The sequence below is a fragment of the Python bivittatus genome, unplaced genomic scaffold (genome assembly GCF_059951505.1).
Source record: "Python bivittatus isolate LINGU-HERP-01145 unplaced genomic scaffold, Pbiv_v1 ctg000780_np1212, whole genome shotgun sequence".
NCBI classification, from domain to species: domain Eukaryota; kingdom Metazoa; phylum Chordata; class Lepidosauria; order Squamata; family Pythonidae; genus Python; species Python bivittatus.
Window position 1 is genome coordinate 1661478 of NW_028277108.1, and position 19439 is coordinate 1680916.

Sequence of the window (19439 nt, forward strand, 5' to 3'; positions counted from 1 at the left end):
CAGTTAGAAGCGCTCGATCCCCACTTGGAGGGCTCATCTCCTCTGGCGGCCCAGCCATATTGGTGGTTCCTCACACAGGAAGGACCCGATCGGAAGGATGATTCAGTATTTGAACTGGTGATGGATTAAGGCTTTTCCTTCAAGGCAGCAACATCAAGTGGAATCAAACAACATTATGCTGAATTTGTAGCATGCAATTATGTTTTCATGGAATGATTTATCCATTTCTTTCAGCTGTTTACACAGAACAGCTGAACAATATCAACAGCTGAACATTATCAGAACAATATCAGCACAAGGTAGCATACAAAGAAAAAAGATAAAACAAGCATTTCAAACAATCACAAAAAAATAGTCCAAAATATAACAAAGGGAACAGTATGAGAGGCAGCATAAGTTTTATTTACTACTTTATTTACTTATTTCAACAACGTTTAAAAAAAACAAACCTCTTCACCAACCAAATGGGGAATTTATTTCTGAGTACTGTGGGAGGTTTATGTTATACACGTGTCAGCCTGCAGCATAAAAGAAGTAGTCTATAATCCTTTCATAAGCCATATGAACAAGAACCCAAAAAAGCAATGAGGTCCAGCTTTCAACAAGCTTCAAATGTGGGATTCTTAGCCATTTAGCTAGGGGAAATCTTAGATGGAAATGGAGAATGCCACTCTGAAGAGGACAGATGGGGTTTGTTGTGCAAAGAGGCCCACAACAGAAGTAGCTTGGTGTATGTTGACTTCAGTTGGGCCAGAGAACTCTGGTCTTCCAAGCGCTGCTCCATTGCAACTCCCAGGATCCTTTGCTTATTGACCATGTGCTGATTAGGGCTGCTGGAAGCTGGCTCAGCAAATCTGGAAAGCCACTGGTGGTCAATCCTTTTTTAAAAAATGTGCCATTCAGCAAGATTATTATATGCACAAAGATGGAAAGACTCTGAACTACCTACAAGGGAGGAATGGTTGGTGAAGGTGACAGAATTTTCAGAGATGGCAACAGTGACTTGTTTGATTAGGGAAAAGACAACAACTACATTTGTTAGTGACTGGAAACCCTTTACGGACTTTTTGCTGAAAATGGAAAAAAATGAACTTGTGATTTATGGATTTGATGACTAGAAAGGGTAGAATATGGAAAGAAGGGAGCCATGATGTAGTCTTAGAGAGGATAAATTATAAATATATTTATAACTGCTGTAAAGAAGATTGGAAGCCACTTCTTTATATCTTTTTTTTTCTTTTTCTTTTTGTCTTTTTCTCTTTCATTACTTTTCCATTTACCTATCAGTTTACTTCCTTTTTTCTTCAAATTTGTATAGTTTTTACTTTGCAAAAAACTCCTATAATAAAAATTAGTGTAAAAATATATGCTATTTGTGAAGTTGGACATCCTTCAAAACATTAAGTTACTGGTTATACTGGTTATATATAAAAGTTATACTGGTGAATCACTGGGTTATAAGTCACCAGATTTTATTTAGGAATCAAGTGATTTGGTCTAATGGACATTAATCATTCCTTTTGTTGGACAAAAACTATCCCCTAAAGCTGAGCCTCATGCTGTTTTGGAATCTGTATTGGCTTGATCAAGGACAGCCACATCTTCAGTCCCCGGTTCTACATTGGTTCCATCCCATGAAAAACAATTGAACGTTCAGGACAACTTATACAGCTGAACCTACAGAGGTTCATATGACAGCCCATCCCAATGGAATCTGATCTAATCTGATGGCTTCGTTTCTTGATGAAAGCCTTCCCAGATGCTTCATTGTTTTCATCTAAGGTATACTCATAGGAAATTAACATACTTGTTTTAGTATTAACTATATTGTGATATTTCACATGCAAAGCTATACAACAACCATGGTTATATGTGATCAGCCTTTTAAATTACATCTTAATATTTCAATAGAAAAAACCGCTAGGAAAAACTTACACTATTTTTTTAAACTATAGACTAGTACATAAATGTGGAATTCTGTGGCAATTGCGCTCAAAAACGTTTTTGCTTTTCTATTGCACAAGATGATATTGTGGCAATAGGTTCACTAGACATCTACTAAATTTCTCTTCTCTTCTCTTCTCTTTTTCTCTCCTCTCCTCTCCCCTCCTCTCCCCTATGTCTCTAGCCTATCCAGCTATTTATCTTGAGAGACTGCAATTCACATGGAATATATCAATCAGTTCTCCTACCTGCAACTAATGTTCTCTATTTTAACATGTTCCCCTCTAGTTTGCCCATCAGATTGTTCCCCATTAAAGTCAATCTACTTTAAAGCATCTTAGGGACTGGCTGGCTTTCCATTATAGTGGAACAGTAGTCTGACAGGGCTCTTAGTCTTGACAGTATTAGAGGATGATTGTTTAGCCACTTGATACCACTTCCTACTCTGCTGCTAACAAAGGTCTTATAGGGACAGTAAATCAATGTTTCACTTTCTCTTGCCTAGGTGTCACCAAAGTTGTTTGAGACCTTGGGGTAAAAGAGCTATGCTGAATTTAACATTCACGAGCGCTGTCAAAACATACAATGAGTCCGATTTAAAGCAGCAGTAATGCAAAGCTAGAGAGATTAAAAACACCTAAAAATAAGAATAGCTATGCTCTTCTGTAAGAGGAAAAAAGCTATTCAAAATCCATAGGACGACAATGTCTTTATTAAGACCAAACAAAATGTCATGAAAATATATGCATGGTTTCCAGAACTCTCCATCAGGCAAGAAGTGATCAACAGCAATAGAACGGGAACAAGCAGGGAAGTCCAAAAATTAGGCGAAATCAGCAACTCAAAGGATGTTGCAAGATGGAGATTGTAGATGGAACCCTGTACTGGCCATATATTACTGGTAGATGTCAGTGTCAGATTTCACCCTGCTTTCAAGGACATCTGTGAGTGATCAGAAATAAACTGTACTGGAAATAGGCACATTCCCCATCTATTCCTTGCTTCCAAATGTTGCCATCATGAGATAGCAAAAGCAGTCCAGATATCACGAAAGCAATATTTGAACAGACTGATAGGTGTATCCACGCAAAACACCATCAAACAACCTAAAATAAATCCTCTTCAAAAGAAAGTTGGAAGATGTTTAGGAAATTACATTAGAGCTTGTATCAATAATCAGCAGAAAAATGCAGGAGATGCCTTTAACTTTCAAAGAATGAAGATTTAGAACTAATAGGTTGGATCCACAGCAGAGTGTTTAAAACACAGTACTTCTGTCCAGGTTTTTAATTGTTCTGGGTTTGTTTTGGTAGGTAGTGGGATAAACTCACTCATGCCAATCCTAACCATATTAACTTTTTGTTTTGTTTTGTTCATTGATGTCTATGGGAAAATTTCATCCCTATCCACAAAGGTAGGGAAGTTGTTAACACTTACATGACCTCGCAACAAAAAGATCCAGTATTTGTATTCACAAACTGCATTAATCTTGAATATGATAGCCTGCTTTTGGACTTAGCAAAAGTGTGAAGCCAGCCATTGTAGCTTATTCAAAAATATACATTTAAAATGATTTGTGGTTTAAAATGCTGTAGAAATTCATTTAAGAACTAATGTACTGTCTTTCCCTATCAGTCCATGGAGCTGACCACATCAGCTACTGTATTTGAGTGATGAGAATAACAACTGTGTATGTTTTTAATACAGTATGTGAAACAGTATTTTCATAGTACACATCGACTGAATTTAAGGTCAAACTTTGCTTCCTCTACACTCAAATACCATCTATAATCTCTTTCTGTATATTACACACATACATTTTTATTTATTCCTCTCAACACATAGCACATCATCCATCTTTGCTGCTTGCCTAGAACTCTTCCCTGTCAGTCAGGTGTTCATATTAAGAGTAATAGTTTTGAGAAAATGGAGTGGAAAGGATTAAGTGGAAGGTTCACTACCTATATTGATTTGGTTCATTGAGGCACTAGCTAGATGTTTTAATTGATTATAAACAACTAGAAAAGACAATTTCTCATTTGGTCATTGTCCTTCTTCACCTGTTTCTCTCTAGTTGCAAAATATACTAATCATCAGGATTTGACCTACACAGTTATAGTTCGAACTTGCATAGTAGTTCATAGGATGGGGTGGGAATCTCACATGGCTTTAGGCTCAGAATAGTTTGAATTTAGAGATTGTTTTTCAACTTTAGGAATTGATAGACAAAGCCTTATGACCTTTTCTCACTATTACAATCTCAACTGGATTTATAGTCTTTCTTTATAACATTTTTTTTAGACAGAGCAGTAGCAATTTGCTGCTGAAACATCATTATTGCCTCAGTCAGATCTGTGATCAAGGTATAACACAAGGACCTATTAAGCAACTTTCAGGGTAGAGAAAAAAAGTAGCATTGAGAAATTCTGCTTAGGAAGAATAGGATTATGTTTCCCAGCAACTGCAAAATTGCATTATATCATCTTCCTCCTCTTCCAACAAGCGAACTTGATTTTAGTGAACATTTTTGTCTCAGTGTATAGAATGGAGCATACAATTCATCCAACCTGAGAAATGAGAACAAAATGATTGTAACCTTGCCCTTGAAAGATACTTAGTGACAATCTCTCAGTATTGTAGTAGGTAGGTACTACAATACGCAACTTGTACTTGTGTAACTGAACTTTGGTGTGAAATTCTCCGAATTCAAGTGATGAAGTAAAATGAGAACGAAAACACTATGTAAACGTGTGCTTTGTTAAAGTGTAACATGTAGCCAAACGCGTGCCTTCTTCAAATTTCCAGTTTCTAACCCAACTGTATCTTTCCCGTTGCTTTTTTTAATATGCAAAGGATGACAAGTTTCCATACTTCATACAACTAGATTTAATAAGTTATTACAGAAAAAAAATTAAGTCCAAACTACAAAGTTGAAGCAGTTGTAAGCAATAGCAGCGTGGAGCTTCATGTTTAGTCACAGTACTGCAGTTCCATACAAAGCATTAGTCCAAGCCAAAAAGAAAAAAAGGTAAAAGCCTTTTAGGGTTACTAGCAAAACCCGTCTAAGAAACATGTAATAAAAGATATGGTACACTGAAAATTAGTCAGTTGAAAAAACAAGTACAGAGATCTTAGCTGTGAACACTCATCTCCATTATTTAGACAGCAAATTACAAATACCTAATACTTTATACCCCAACAGAACGACATCCAGAAACAAACCAACCAAAAAAATTGTTTAAAAAAGCAGAAATGATTATCCTGTATTAGCACCCTGGATATCTATTTGTTGCTAAACATTGTTAAATAAATTTAAAATGTGCAGAATAACATAACAGCTCTTGCTCGGCTCCTGTTCAGGAGCAAATAAAAGCATGAATATTAGAACAGACTCTGTGGTTAAGACAGAAACACTACAACAGTGGAAATTAAGAGAAGCTTTTAAGAGGAAAAAAAAAAGAATGCCGACATTATACAAGCTGGTGTAAAAAGCAACTACATACAAGGCAGGTTTAACAAAAATAGTTTAAAAAACAAATCTGTGACTAATCTTTCACTCGTATCTTGCAAGTAGAGATGTCACAATACTGAAATATCAACAGAGGAGATTTCCCCCCAGTAAAGCACTGTATTTTTTGTACTACTCTAACAAAGATAGTGAAATCAGCAGAGTTAATCTGTAATAACTGCATATTTGTAATACAATTGTCTTTTAACCCTGCCTTCCTAAAAGGTAAGTGTGTAGGCAGGAGTTTAAGCACACACACTTCATTCCACTCTTGCAGGAATTGGAGAAATTCCTCCTTCACTTCTATGATGCTTTTACAATTTGGGTATGTTCCAACCGTAGAATCTAATTAGAATCTAAGTTTTACTCACTATTGGAATTTGCCTGTACATTACTTACAAAGAACTCACAAAGGGCCAACTCCAGATATTTCTACAAGAGATCAAGAGGCAGCTTCCCTTCAGCTGAAGTCCTCTTAAAACAGATAGGATCTGACAACCGATGTATCTAGGGAAGGCCATTGTCTGTTCTGTTTATGTAACACCAGTTTGAGTTGCAGGATCTAAAGCAGCGTTTCTCAAACTTGGCGACGTTAAGATATGTGGACTTCAACACCCAGAATTCCCCACCCAGCTGGGAAATTCTGGGAGTTGAAGTCCATACATCTTAATGTCGCCAAGTTTGAGAAATGCTGGTTTAAAGGAAGGGATAATAGTATCCAGCTTCCACACAGAAGTTCTGCCAGGATAGCAGCAAATGGGTCAGGGTTAGACAGGCAAAGGTGGAGATGAACTACAGAAAAGAACACTGTGTGTATTATAGCAGCAACAGATGCTGCTCTTATGCTACAAGAACCTAACACAAAGAAAGGGAGAAATATACAAGCAGCTTGAAAAAAGTGCTCAGATTGGGTAATAAGGGTTCCTACACATGCATTAGATAGCACTAACTATGAGTAACTTACACTGTATGGTACACTGTAACATTATGTAGATACTATACAATTTCCTCCATTTGTTCTGAGTTACCATGTAAAGAGGTGCATGGAAATGCAGCATGAAGGACAAGTTTAATAAATAAATAAAATCATGGCAGATTACCCTGAAGCAATTTGGGAGAGATTTAAGGTAATAGTCCCCAAAAAAATAGTCTGTTAAGAGGATGGATGGTCAAGTAAGGAGGAAGTGACTTAGCCAAGCCTTAATGCTGCGTAGTCTCCATTTATTTTTGACCCTTGCACCCACTGTGCAACAGTACAGAATGTGCCCATGGTAATGGTGAGGAAGCAAATTGGTAGGACGCTAAACAGCCAAGATTGTAGACCTGTTATTTCTATAGATTGGAGTGAATTACAACAGCAACAGTGTTTATTAACATTGGTGTTGTAGAAATCTAGACAGCGAACTGGTACTGTGACATCCCTATTATCTTCCTAAATCATTCTGATAAAGGAAAAAGCTTCTAAAAAATATCACATCATTTTCCTGCTTCATTCTGTAATTTTATTGCCCAATTATTCATTACAGTTTTTCAATCATTTCACATATCCAACCATTTTCACACCATTGTAAACCACATCAGCAAGTTAATACATAAAGCTTTGCATTTCAAAAAACTAGACACTTTAGTAACAATATTACAAAGGTTTTTTAGCTTCAAAAATAACTGAAAATGAAAAAAATAAACTTTTAAAGAATTAGCATCATAAAATTAATTTATTCCAAGTAAAAATACAAAATAATATTAATGACATTGACCAGATATGAAAGTCTCTCCCAGAAACAACTATATTAATGGTTGAGAAAGCATTCCTTAAAGAAAATCTGAAATAAAAATGAAAAATATGTCAATGTTTAAATTTCTCTTAGCAAAAAATCTTTCTAAAAATAACAATGAAAATCTGTCTCAGTACAAAGGCTACATTACTATTGAAAAAATACCAGCATGAAGAAAAGGTACATATTTGACAGTAGAAAAATGATCTTAGTGAATCACAATGTCTAAAGTTTGCAATGAAAATAAATTTGCAATAAAGATTTATGCCTTTTTTCTTTTCTTTTTTTTTCTTTTTTATACAAACAGTACAAACAGTATTGCACATAACAACAAATAGTCGAGGTTAAGTTGCTTTCAAAAAGAAAATCGACTAGTTCAAGTCTCGCATCGAGGGAAGGCCACGAGGGGGCCTGTTGTACCCGGGGGCTCCTTCGTCCAGTTGCAGTTCAGAACACTTTATTTTAAAAAATAACTTCTTTTCTGGAAGGACCCTCTTATAATAATAGGATAAGATATTAACAACCTGGGGGGCACATTCATTTACAAAACAAAAAGGGACCATGTTATAATTTAATAAACTAAAAAATTATCTTTAAAAAATACAAACAGAAGAACTCTCACAATTCTGGTCAGTCGTGCATAATCACTTGATTATAAATATACAAATTAAGGGGAAAATAGGTTTTTCACCTTCTGTTCACAACTTCCAGCACCAATGCAGTTTGTTTTACAACTCCTTGCTGTACTCATTTTAATCTCATCATTTATATAACTTCCAGCATCTCTCCCCCCTTTCTCCTTTCTTTCCAGGCTATGTTTGTACACGGAAGAGGGACATTTCTTCATAAATGTATATTGTTTCACATAATTAGGTAGACTTCTGTAGGTTAGCTATGATCTTCAATATAGTTATAAAGCTCTAACTTCTTCATTTTCAAAAACGCAAATAAGCATGAAAAAAATAAAGTTACCCATCTGTTAAATCATTTCCTTGCAGAATTAAATTAATATATATTTTTCTGAATAAACTTACTTAGAAAATATTTTCTTTCCTATATTTCAAAATTGAGGTATTGCAAAAGATCATGTCAGTCAGAAAGCATGCCTTTTTTCTTTAAAAAAGAATAATCTGCCAACTATTGAAAACTGTCTAGTTACAAAAAGTAGTGCATAACAAATCTTGTATAGATGAAAAACAAAAAAAAGGAAAAGGAAAAGAAAACCCCAAACAAAACAAAATAGGCTGCTGGGCTAGATAAAGCAATATCACAAAAATGCCCAGGAGAAACTGTGAAAGGGATACCAAGAAGAATGAATATTTTTAAATCAGTAAAAAACTACTTTTTTTTCAACAGAGAAAGGTTTTCTCCCCCACCCCCCCAAAGCCAATAATTCCAACCGAACATTAAAAGAAAATGTAGAAAGTTACAACATTAACAAGGCCATCACAACACTCACAACGGGGACATTTCAATATCTACTATGCGGTGCCATATCCAGTCAGATTGTCCCCAGGCCTCCAAAACTGGGGATGGGGTAAGGGAAGAACAAACCCACAGAAAACCCAGAAAAATAATGTACACATTCTCACATTTTCATAAATAGCACACTAATATGTGTTCATGTGTTTGCCTTGTAGCCCCATATTATATGCTAAAAAAATGTCCACTGTTACAGATTAGATCTCAAATATATTCAAGCTTCACAGGATACATCCAGGATTTAAGAAATTAAATATCATACCCAAGTTAATTTTTGTACGCAGACATTTCTTTAGCGCCACTCCCCCCAATCATAAAATGTGCCCAGTTTATCAGCCACTATCTAAGCTGGCAGTGTACATATGCTATCATGAGCTCTTTGGTTTTCTGGATGTGGGCTGCAGCTACTGAAAGAGTGCAAGCATTCATGAGATAGGAACTAAGAGCTCAAAATTTATTTTGTGAGTGTGCATATGTATTTGTGTCTGTGGTTGAACTTTCAAAAGAGTGTGAATGTTAGACATAGAGGCTTAAACAGTTAAAGTTTGATCACAGTACTAGACATAATCACTTTACTATATAAAATAAATTGCACAATATAGAACAGAGCACCGCAAAGTACTTCGTCTATCATTCACAAATCTGTTTAAGGATATTTCTACATCTATTTTTTTAAAAAAATATCTGTTGTAATATAGGTCATACTGCTATGGGCTGATTTTAATTTCAGAAGCATTTACATATACTTAGGCATGCCTTCCTCCAGTCAGTAACCTGTGTGCGTGCGTGCATGTGTGTGTGTTGGTGTGTGTGTGTGTGTTTTAAATTATTTTATCGAGTACTTTGTAGCCTATATAGAGTCTTAATTGGTGCATTGTGGGCAGATTTTTGTATTAGATATCTATAAAAGATTTATTGCATGCATCAACCTGATTAAACATGCAGTCAAAACTATTGACCTTTCTTGGAAGCTTTCTGAATGCTCTACTGATCTTCTTTCAGCAGCCATCACTGTTTTAAATCACATAATTATCTTTTTAAATGATACCCTAGCTTGAATAGAGTAATGTGGTATTAGTAATACCATCTTAATAGCAGCAAAAGCTATTGCAGCATACATTTACATAACACTAAAAGGCCTAAACAAATAGGAAACTCTCAGCAAAGTAAAAAAGGAATGGGGAGGTGGGGTGGAGAAAATGTGATCCGGCTTATGAGGTATCATCCTTACCAGTAAAAATAGAGAGCAACTAAAGATTTTTTAGGGTTATTCCTACTCTAAATGATTGCTGAATATCCACTGTAAGTTTTTGCTACATCTGCCACCTACTTGTGAGTGTTACCTTTGGTAAAACATGTGCTAGGGGCAAATCAAAGTTTCTGAAAATAAGTGCATGCTCCAGTTTTAAAATAAAAGTAATCATAATTTAAAAAATCTTAATCACATATACATCAACCTAGTGGAGGCTGATGACCATAGCAGTCTACTTATTGTCAGCCATGACAAGTCTCATGTAAGAAATTAAGGTACCAAGCAGATGTTTGTGTGAATCAAAGTGCAAAATCAGTACAGTTACACTCTGCTAGGCTTGTATTATACTGGACATAGCGTTCAGTAATGTGACTGTAAATAATCATAATCATCATCATAATCATAATCATCATCATAATCATCATCATAATAAAAAGACCCATCTCTTCATTAAAGTCAAGGATGAATGCACAGATTTCCAGAACACGAAAGCCCTGAGGCAGCACTCCTTTTCCCTTCAATCCAGTCGGCTCCAGTACTGCTGGACTTCGGCCCGGGCCTCAGCTCCAACGGAACGGGACGTGGCGGGGCCGGTCTCCTCCTTCCTTCACGAGCGGTTTGTGGAACTCTCGCCCAGCCCGAGAATGAATGCTCGCCCAACAGTATTCACAGTAATACTGCAAGCAGGTAACGTTGGCACAAAAGAATGGAGCAAATTTTCCACCACAGCGAGTGCCCTGGCATTCATCACACATCTGATCATCAAGCACATATGGCTTTACTTCCACCTATAAAAGGAGAAGTTTACAGAGTCACTCAGGAAATAAAGAGTGTTTGTGAATCAGCCTCGCACATCAGAATTGAGCAGAACCCAGTACTACTGTATCACAACCTCCCACAACGTAGGCAAGAGCCAGAACTCCCTAGCTTTAAAACAAAGAGAGACAGTTTTTCAGTTTTAAGACACCAAATGTATTGAACAGAAGTGGTAATTTTAACTGGTGTAGCTTGTCTGATTGCAAATTTAGAAAGCTGTATCAGAAAAAATAACCCACTCTACTCTTACAGTAAACTATACATCTGTTACAGCACAGACACATGCAGGGATCATACCTAACACAATGTGCTTTATAATTGCTCTCCAGCACTAGTACACCCGTCCTCCAAATATGCTTCAGAAAGTTCCAAAATGCACTGAGATTTGAGGGATATATAAGGAGGGGATGGTGGTTGTAGTGGTGGTAGTAAGAATACTGTTCTGTCAGCTGATGGCCAATATTCACAGTTGAATACAGCCCCCTAAGTGAAAGATGGACACTTCTCATTCAGAAGATATAAATTTAAATATCAAATGGAAGTGGAAAAGAACAGACATTCAAGGTTATATATTATTCTTCTCTTGCAGATCAGGGAACAAAATGAATGAATGAATGAATGAAAGAAAGAATGAAGCAAGAATGAACAAAGAAAGAGTTCTTTGTTACCAATCTTGCAGCAATTCTCTTTGTATTAGGATTCTAGCTATTGATTCCTGCAGTTCTATCTAGAACTAATTTTAATTTTTCATGATCATGGTGTTGGAAGAGATTTGCACCATGAAGAATCAGAGTTAAATTTCCACATTTCACAATATTTGCAGGAAAGGTTGGTTTTTGTTATGTAAATTACCAAAAAAGTTCTGCTTTTAATTTAATTATTGTTAAAATATTACTGTCATTTCTTTCCCCATTACAATGAATGTTTAGGATCTCCTTTTTCTCAGGTTTAACCTTACTGGAGATTTGGAACTGAAAGTCCTATATTGGTAGTCCTCACTTACTGACCGCAATTGGGACCAACAACTCTGTTGTTAAGTGTGATGTCACATGACCATGCCAACTTATGATGTCAGTTCCAGCTGTGGTCATTAAGCAAATCACTGCAGGTCGTTAAGCACAAATCATGACTTCCTGCTGTCTTCCCCATTGACTTTGCTTGTTGGAAGCCGCCTGTGAAGGTCACAAATGGTGATCACGTGACTGCGGGACGCTGTGACCGTCATAAATGCACACTGGTTGCCAAGTGCCCAAATAGAGATCATGTGACCATGGGGATGCTACAACAGGCACAACTTTGAGGACTGGTTGTAAGTCTCATTTTTCAGTGCCATCTTAACCATCATAACCATCATAAGTTCGAATGGTTGATGAATGAGTGGTCGGTAAGGGAGGACTACCTGTAAAACTATCAGGCATATTTGAATATACTCCATATTAAAATATAATTACCCATAACATTCTATTAGAAATTCCATCTTTCTCCTATTGCCTTATTTTTCTTGTCAACGTATTAGATACTATGATCAAAATAAGTCTACAATGTTTCAGAGTCAAGGTAATTCTATTTTGAACTCAGATTTTGAGATAAAGGGACAGCATGATTTAGTATGTTAACACTGTTCAAGAACTTCAGTAATTAGTGGCTTAATAGAATGAGGTCTGTCAGATTTGAAAGACTGTAGTAGGGTCATGTAAATTTTTCAATCCTTCTGTTTTAGTCCCCTCACCCCCAGTGAAGAATAGCAGCTGTGATGTGCAGATACATGAAGAGGCAACCAGGAGTTTCAGAAGCAACCACACAAACCTGAAAAAAGCACGGCTGCTTTAATGATAAGGAAAAAAGGTGTTTTATATGTGCTCCTACCTGTTCTAAATTTCAAAAGATTTGTACAAATTTATACCATAGCCTTAGCCTCTTTAAAGAAATGTTTAGCTACAGGAGATAATCCTGCATTATAGACCAACTAATGGTCCAACTTCACCAGACATCTGTGCAATTTGACAGCAGGGTTAAGCCAACCAAAGATATTTACTTACCCGTTTATCGATGTCATTGTGCTGGAGCTGGACAAAGCGTGCGCTAATAGCAGCAATATAGCTCTGCTGATTGGAGAAAGCCACTCTACCAGCACCTTTGGGGTATTTTAATTCTGGGTCTGTATCAATGCCAGCATAGCAGACTCCTCCATACAAACGATCCATAATCATAGCTAGTTCAACTATAAAAGGACATGAAAATGGTAAAATGGCTATAAATTTCATCTCTAGAATCTCTGGCACTTCTATACTGTCACTGTTCTTACTTAGTTCCTTGGAAGCTGATCCCTCAATTGTCTTCTATCAACTACAAATGTGGACAGCAATGGGAAGGGGCAAAAGGAGCTAGAAACACCTTGCCCAAATTGTTCATGGAGTTAACACCAAGAAATCTAATGTAGAACATCTTTGACCTATCATATAAGAAACAAACTCACAGAATAAGATTTAATTAGCCATAAGAAAAGAATACCATTATCAGCACTCTATCGACAGCTAAAAAATCAGTTACACTGCAATTTCATCAATTAAAAGTAATCATAGGTAGTATCTCAATGCATGTCTTTTTTCAGGAGTGTATGTTTAATTGAGGTAATTAATCTAAGTTACCAAATATCCAAGGGAAGAGATTATTACCACCACCCCCAAAAAATCCTTCCTAAATGGCTTGAATCAAAAACTGATACTATGTAGCACATGCCATATTAATAACAATAGAATTAATCAAAAACACTATCCTGTGTTAAAAAAATAATCAAATGGGAATGTATTATATACATATGAAAAATAATAATTTGATTCAGAAAAGTTCAAAACCCATTACTTAATAAAATTTAAAAATACAAACAATACATTTATAGAAAGAACTGGAAAAACATTTTATCCCAAATTCTTGAGGTTCCCAATATGGCACACAGGATAACAATATGCCCATAAACACTTTCTCCAGAGCCCACTGTACTCACTGCCATATCTATTTTTTAAATTATTACTAAAGGGATATTTTAAAATTAAACTTCATGTTTTGTTTCTTCAAGAAACACATACCAAATCTAAATATCAGTTTTTTAGATCTAAAAAACTAGTATTCAGTAAACCAAGAGGAATGCTAATAGTAATAAATAAAAACACAAATGTCATATGCCAGAAAATAAGAATATGTATAGAAAAGAAATAATTCTGTTAATAGAAAACTGGAAACTAAAGATATACTATATACTAGCTTGGTATATAGTCCCAACAGAAGGCAAAACATGAAATGAAGTTTTTCAAAAGTTAAATAAATTTAGGAAGTGGGAAACATTCTGAGGAAGGGGCTTTAAATAAAGAGAGATACCAGTCAAGAAAGCAAGAATAGAGAATTTTAAAAAGGCAGAGAGAATTTGGACTAATGGAGCTTTGAAGACATTTGAGTTCTAATGTTAAGGACAACAACACCTACTACCTGATAAAACACAATTCATAATCTAGGACTGATTATAATCTTGTTTCAGATTCGGTAACGGAGCACCTTTCAATTCTTATTAATTGGTCTAGGACCATATCAGTTTATAAATGGGGTTTAGTGAGAATAAATTTGTTGGAGAATAAACCACGTATCAGAATTTCAAGACTTAGAGTAGTTTTATTAGCATGGAAGAATCATCAGAAAGGATTGCTCAAAGCAGTTGGTGAATTTTTTCATAAAAACAGCATAGAAGAACTGGCAGTACAGATAATATGGGATGCTATGAAAGCTACAGCTAGAGTAATAGCGATCTCAGTATGAGCTGTAGTTAAAAAGACCAATTTAAAATAACTAATTAAAGAAAAAACTGTACAACTGAAAAAGCAATATAAAAGGACTAAATCTAAACATTATTAAAATTACTTAGACGAAGGAGAAAACTTAAAATAAACAGACACAGATAAAATAGCAAATAAGGCCATGCTGTTCACTAAATAAACATGTCACGAGTATGGAGACTGAAGTTAAATTATTAGCCAATGCATAAGGGAAAGTTCCTCTTTTGAAAGATGAGTTCCTTTTATTACTGGATTATAGTAAAATAAATCACTCTTTTCAGAGATTCCATCATCAGTTGTACACAGCACTCAGCTTAAAGAAATAGATGTAGATAATTATTTGAAAGAAATCTTAGTTCAACCTTTTTTAGAGTAACAGTACAGGTAGTCCCCACTTATTGACCACACTTGGAACTAGCAACTCCATTGTGTTCATCAATGTGGTTGTAAATTGAAAAGTCACGGGACCACACCTGACCTATGTCAGTTCATCAGTTCCAGCTGTGGTTGTTAAGCGAATCACCATGGGTTGTTAAGCGCAATGTCACGTGACAGTGACTTGAGACTTCCTGCCGGCTTCCCCATTGACTTTGCTTGCTGGAAGCCAGCTGTGAAGGTTGCGAACAGTGATCATGTGACCATGGGATGCTGCAACTGTCATAAATGCACACCGGTTGCCAAGCACCCGAATCACAACCACATGACTGCAGGGATGCTGTAATGGCTGCAACTTCGAGGACCAGTCATAAATTTTGTTCAGCACCCTCGTAACTTCAGTCACTGAACAAGTGGTGGGTAAGCGAGGACTACCTGTAGTCATTCCCGGAGATGGGAAGGATTATGCAGACATTTCCAGCTATAGACCTATCCCATTAGTAAACCAAGATGTTAAAATATGCAGATCAATATTGGTTAATAGATTAAACTCAATGATTGGTAACTATATTAATCTGGATTAAACTGAATTTATCAAGAGCAAACAGACTGGAAATCCAGTTAGATATATCCTTAATATTCTACATTGGAATAAAAAAAAAAAAAAAAGCCTGTTACTCCAGATGCCTACGAGGCCTCCAGTATGTTGGAATGGCCATTTTTGCTTAAAACATTAGAAAAATACATATTTGGAGTTAAATTTATAAATGTATACAGAAATTATATTTTAAATTAAATGTAATTGTTAAGGGTCAATTATATGAATTCACAACATATAATTAGAGAGGAACAAAACAGGTTTACCCATTCACTCCTCCATTGTATAAGATGTCATTGAAGGCCTTTTTATAGAAATTACACAGTAACATTAGTAACAACAGTTATTGATAACAGTAACAGCCTCATAAGAAAGCAACTTATACGTGCTCTGATGATACTGTTGTGATGTTGCCTAAGCCAAATCAGGAATTCCCTTTGGTCATAGAAGAAACATTAAAATAATTAATCATGCAATAGCATGGCTAAAAATAAAATTTAAAAAGACCAAGGCATTGTTTACCAACATTGACTCCAAATTATAGCATGAGGTAAGGGATAAAGTTGCCATAAACCCATAAAGTATATTGGAATTTTAATTCCCCTAACAGTTTCATATTGGATACATTAAATTTGCTAATGCATAAAATTAAAGGTGAACTTAACTATAACTTTCATCAAATTTATTTATTTCAGTGAAAACTGCATCTCCTTAAAAATAATTCTACTTCTTAAATTATTATATCTTTTCCAAATACTACCAGTCTCCTTAACTAGCAAAATTTTAATCTCATGGCAATTTTAAAAAAACAAAATTTGTATTAAAAAAAGAAAAGCCATGTATAAACAAAATAGAATTAAAATCTTGGAAGAGTTAATATATTTAATAGGTGTTCAACTGATACTTTTTACATTATATTGAAAAATAAATTTTAAAAATGGACAGAGATTGAAGAATTCTATCTATATGGTCAAAACTTGCCATCTTTTTAAACATAAGAATATTGTATGTACAGAAACTTCAGAATCTTTTTGTAGGCTTTTCTAATGAAATCTGAAAGTAGCATCAAAAATTTGCATTATACTCTTCCCTATTAGGTCACTGAAGACAAAGAAAGGGAAGCAGGCGTTGTTTTATAAATGGAGGATTAGGACTATCCTAACAACAGTGTGTGCAAGTTCTATCAGTCCTTAAAGATGAAGATATAGAAGAACTTGCTTTATGCTTACAGATTTCAAAAGAATAATTATTGAAGTAGAGAAAAACATCAAAGGGCAATGTCAAAAAAAGTATGCTATGTTATGCAAGGTTTCTGGAATGCAGACTCTTTAAAATATTTAGAGGAATGGGAACTTGGCAAAAAATACTGGGGATAAAAAAAAGGATATGTTATAGAGGGAGAAACCGTTAACAGCAGTCTCTGAATCAACTAGAGAAAAATTATTGAAATTAATATATTGATGGTATCATAGTCTAATTCTTTTGGCAAAAAGTTCAAGTACTATTTCTAAAGATTGTTGGGAGGAATGTGGCAACATTGGAACATACTGGCACAGCTTTATGGGATTGCTCCAATGTCCAACAATTTTGGAAATCAATTTGAGGGAGGTATACAGTGGGGCAAAAAAGTATTTAGTCAGCCACCAATTGTGCAAGTTCTCCCACTTAAAAAGATGAGAGAGGCCTGTAATTTTCATAGGTATACCTCAACTATGAGAGACAAAATGGGGAAAAAAATCCAGAAAATCACATTGTCTGGTTTTTAAAGAATTTATTTGCAAATCATGGTGGAAAATAAGTATTTGGTCAATATCAAAAGTTCATCTCAATACTTTGTTATATATCCTTTGTTGGCAATGACAGAGGTCAAACGTTTTCTGTAAGTCTTCACAAGGTTTTCACACACTGTTGCTGGTATTTTGGCCCATTCCTCCATGCAGATCTCCTCTAGAGCAGTGATGTTTTGGGGCTGTCGCTGGGCAACACGGACTTTCAACTCCCTCCAAAGGTTTTCCATGGGGTTGAGATCTGGAGACTGGCTAGGCCACTCCAGGACCTTGAAATGCTTCTTATGAAGCCACTCCTTCGTTGCCCAGGCGGTGTGTTTGGGATCATTGTCATGCTGAAAGACCCAGCCACGTTTCATCTTCAATGCCCTTGCTTGAAGGAGGTGTTCACTCAAAATCTCACGATACATGGCCCCATTCATTCTTTCCTTTACACGGATCAGTCGTCCTGGTCCCTTTGCAGAAAAACAGCCCCAAAGCATGATGTTTCCACCCCCATGCTTCACAGTAGGTATGGTGTTCTTTGGATGCAACTCAGCATTCTCTCTCCTCCAAACACAATGAGTTTTGTTTAGACCAAAACATTCTACTTTGGTTTCATCTGACCATATGACATTCTCCCAATCCTCTTCTGGATCATCCAAATGCTCTCTAGCAAACTTCAGACGGGCCCAGACATGTACTGGCTTAAGCAGGGGGACACATCTGGCACTGCAGGATTTGAGTCCTTGGCAGTGTAGTGTGTTACTGATGGTAGCCTTTGTTACTTTGGTCCCAGCTCTCTGCAGGTCATTCACTAGGTCCCCCCATGTGGTTCTGGGATTTTTGCTCACCATTCTTGTGATCATTTTGACCCCACAGGGTGAGATCTTGTGTGAAGCCCCAGATCGAGGGAGATTATCAGTGGTCTTGTATGTCTTCCATTTTCTAATTATTGCTCCCACAGTTGATTTCTTCACACCAAGCTGCTTGCCTGTTGCAGATTCAGTCTTCCCAGCCTGGTTCAGGTCTACAATTTTGTTTCTAGTGTCCTTCAACAGCTCTTTGGTCTTGGCCATAGTGGAGTTTGGAGTGTGACTGTTTGAGGTTGTGGACAGGTGTCTTTTATACTGATAACAAGGTCAAACAGGTGCCATTACTACAGGTAACAAGTGGAGGGCAGAGGAGCTTCTTAAAGAAGTAGTTACAGGTCTGTGAGAGCCAGACATCTTGCTTGTTTGTAGGTGACCAAATACTTATTTTCCCCATGATTTGCAAATAAATTCTTTAAAAATCAGACAATGTGATTTTCTGGATTTTTTCCCCCATTTTGTCTCTCCTAGTTGAGGTATACCTATGATGAAAATTACAGGCCTCTCTCATCTTTTTAAGTGGGAGAACTTGCACAATTGGTGGCTGACTAAATACTTTTTTGCCCCACTTATATACACTGCCAGTTACATCATCAGAATTAAGTTTTAATCACTGTTTGAAGGAGAAAATGAAATATTAAAATCAAAGACATTATTAGATATACGTAATGGTAGTAAAAGTGTCTACAGCCCAGAAGAAAAGAGTAACATTTCCATTTTAGACCTTTGGAACTCCAAATTATCAGAAACACTTTAAAGTAAAAGGTTGTGGTCACAATACATAAAATGTAAAATATTAGGTATAACAACTCTGTTCACCTAATTTATACATTTTTTTGCTTAGGTTGCTATAAATACAGAATCAATTAAGTGACATTTGTCCTCATTGATACACAAATTGTGGAGTGAATATTAATATTTTGAACAGGGGGGTTAAAGAGGGCATCATGAATGAGTATGTATTGTGCATATTCTTTATTTTTTAATAATTTGACATTTATTTTTATTTTTAATTGATAATTGTTAACAGTGTAATTTTAGTGATTGCATTAATGAAATCAAGAAATTAATACCTTTTTAAAAAGGCTATTTTTAAAATGTAAAAAATGCCAAACTCCAATGTGAACTTTATTCCCAAGAATGCCTTTGGGGCCCCCAAATGGGTCTCATAAACTGTCTAAAAAATAAAAATGATAGGTAGTTGTAAGAAAAAGGATCAAAATAAGC

The 19439-nt window shown here is 35.8% G+C and overlaps 1 protein-coding gene across 11 annotated transcripts in view; it reads right to left on the reverse strand.

Annotated features, from left to right (window-relative positions):
- Window positions 1-4815: 4815 nt before the first annotated feature.
- CPEB3 (cytoplasmic polyadenylation element binding protein 3) overlaps window positions 4816-19439 on the reverse strand; it is a 109774-nt gene continuing 95150 nt past the window's right edge. For 10 of the 11 annotated variants that reach the window (XM_025167245.2, XM_007429147.3, XM_088128994.1 and 7 more), the window contains 2 exons: window positions 12817-12998; window positions 4816-10749 (listed from right to left, as the gene is read on the reverse strand). In XM_025167245.2, coding sequence (XP_025023013.1) covers window positions 10522-10749; window positions 12817-12998 — 410 coding nt within the window. In that variant the 3' untranslated portion in view covers window positions 4816-10521. Of the gene's footprint in view, window positions 10750-12816; window positions 12999-19439 lie in introns of those variants that run through there. The other variant, XM_088128995.1, reaches the window with a different exon arrangement.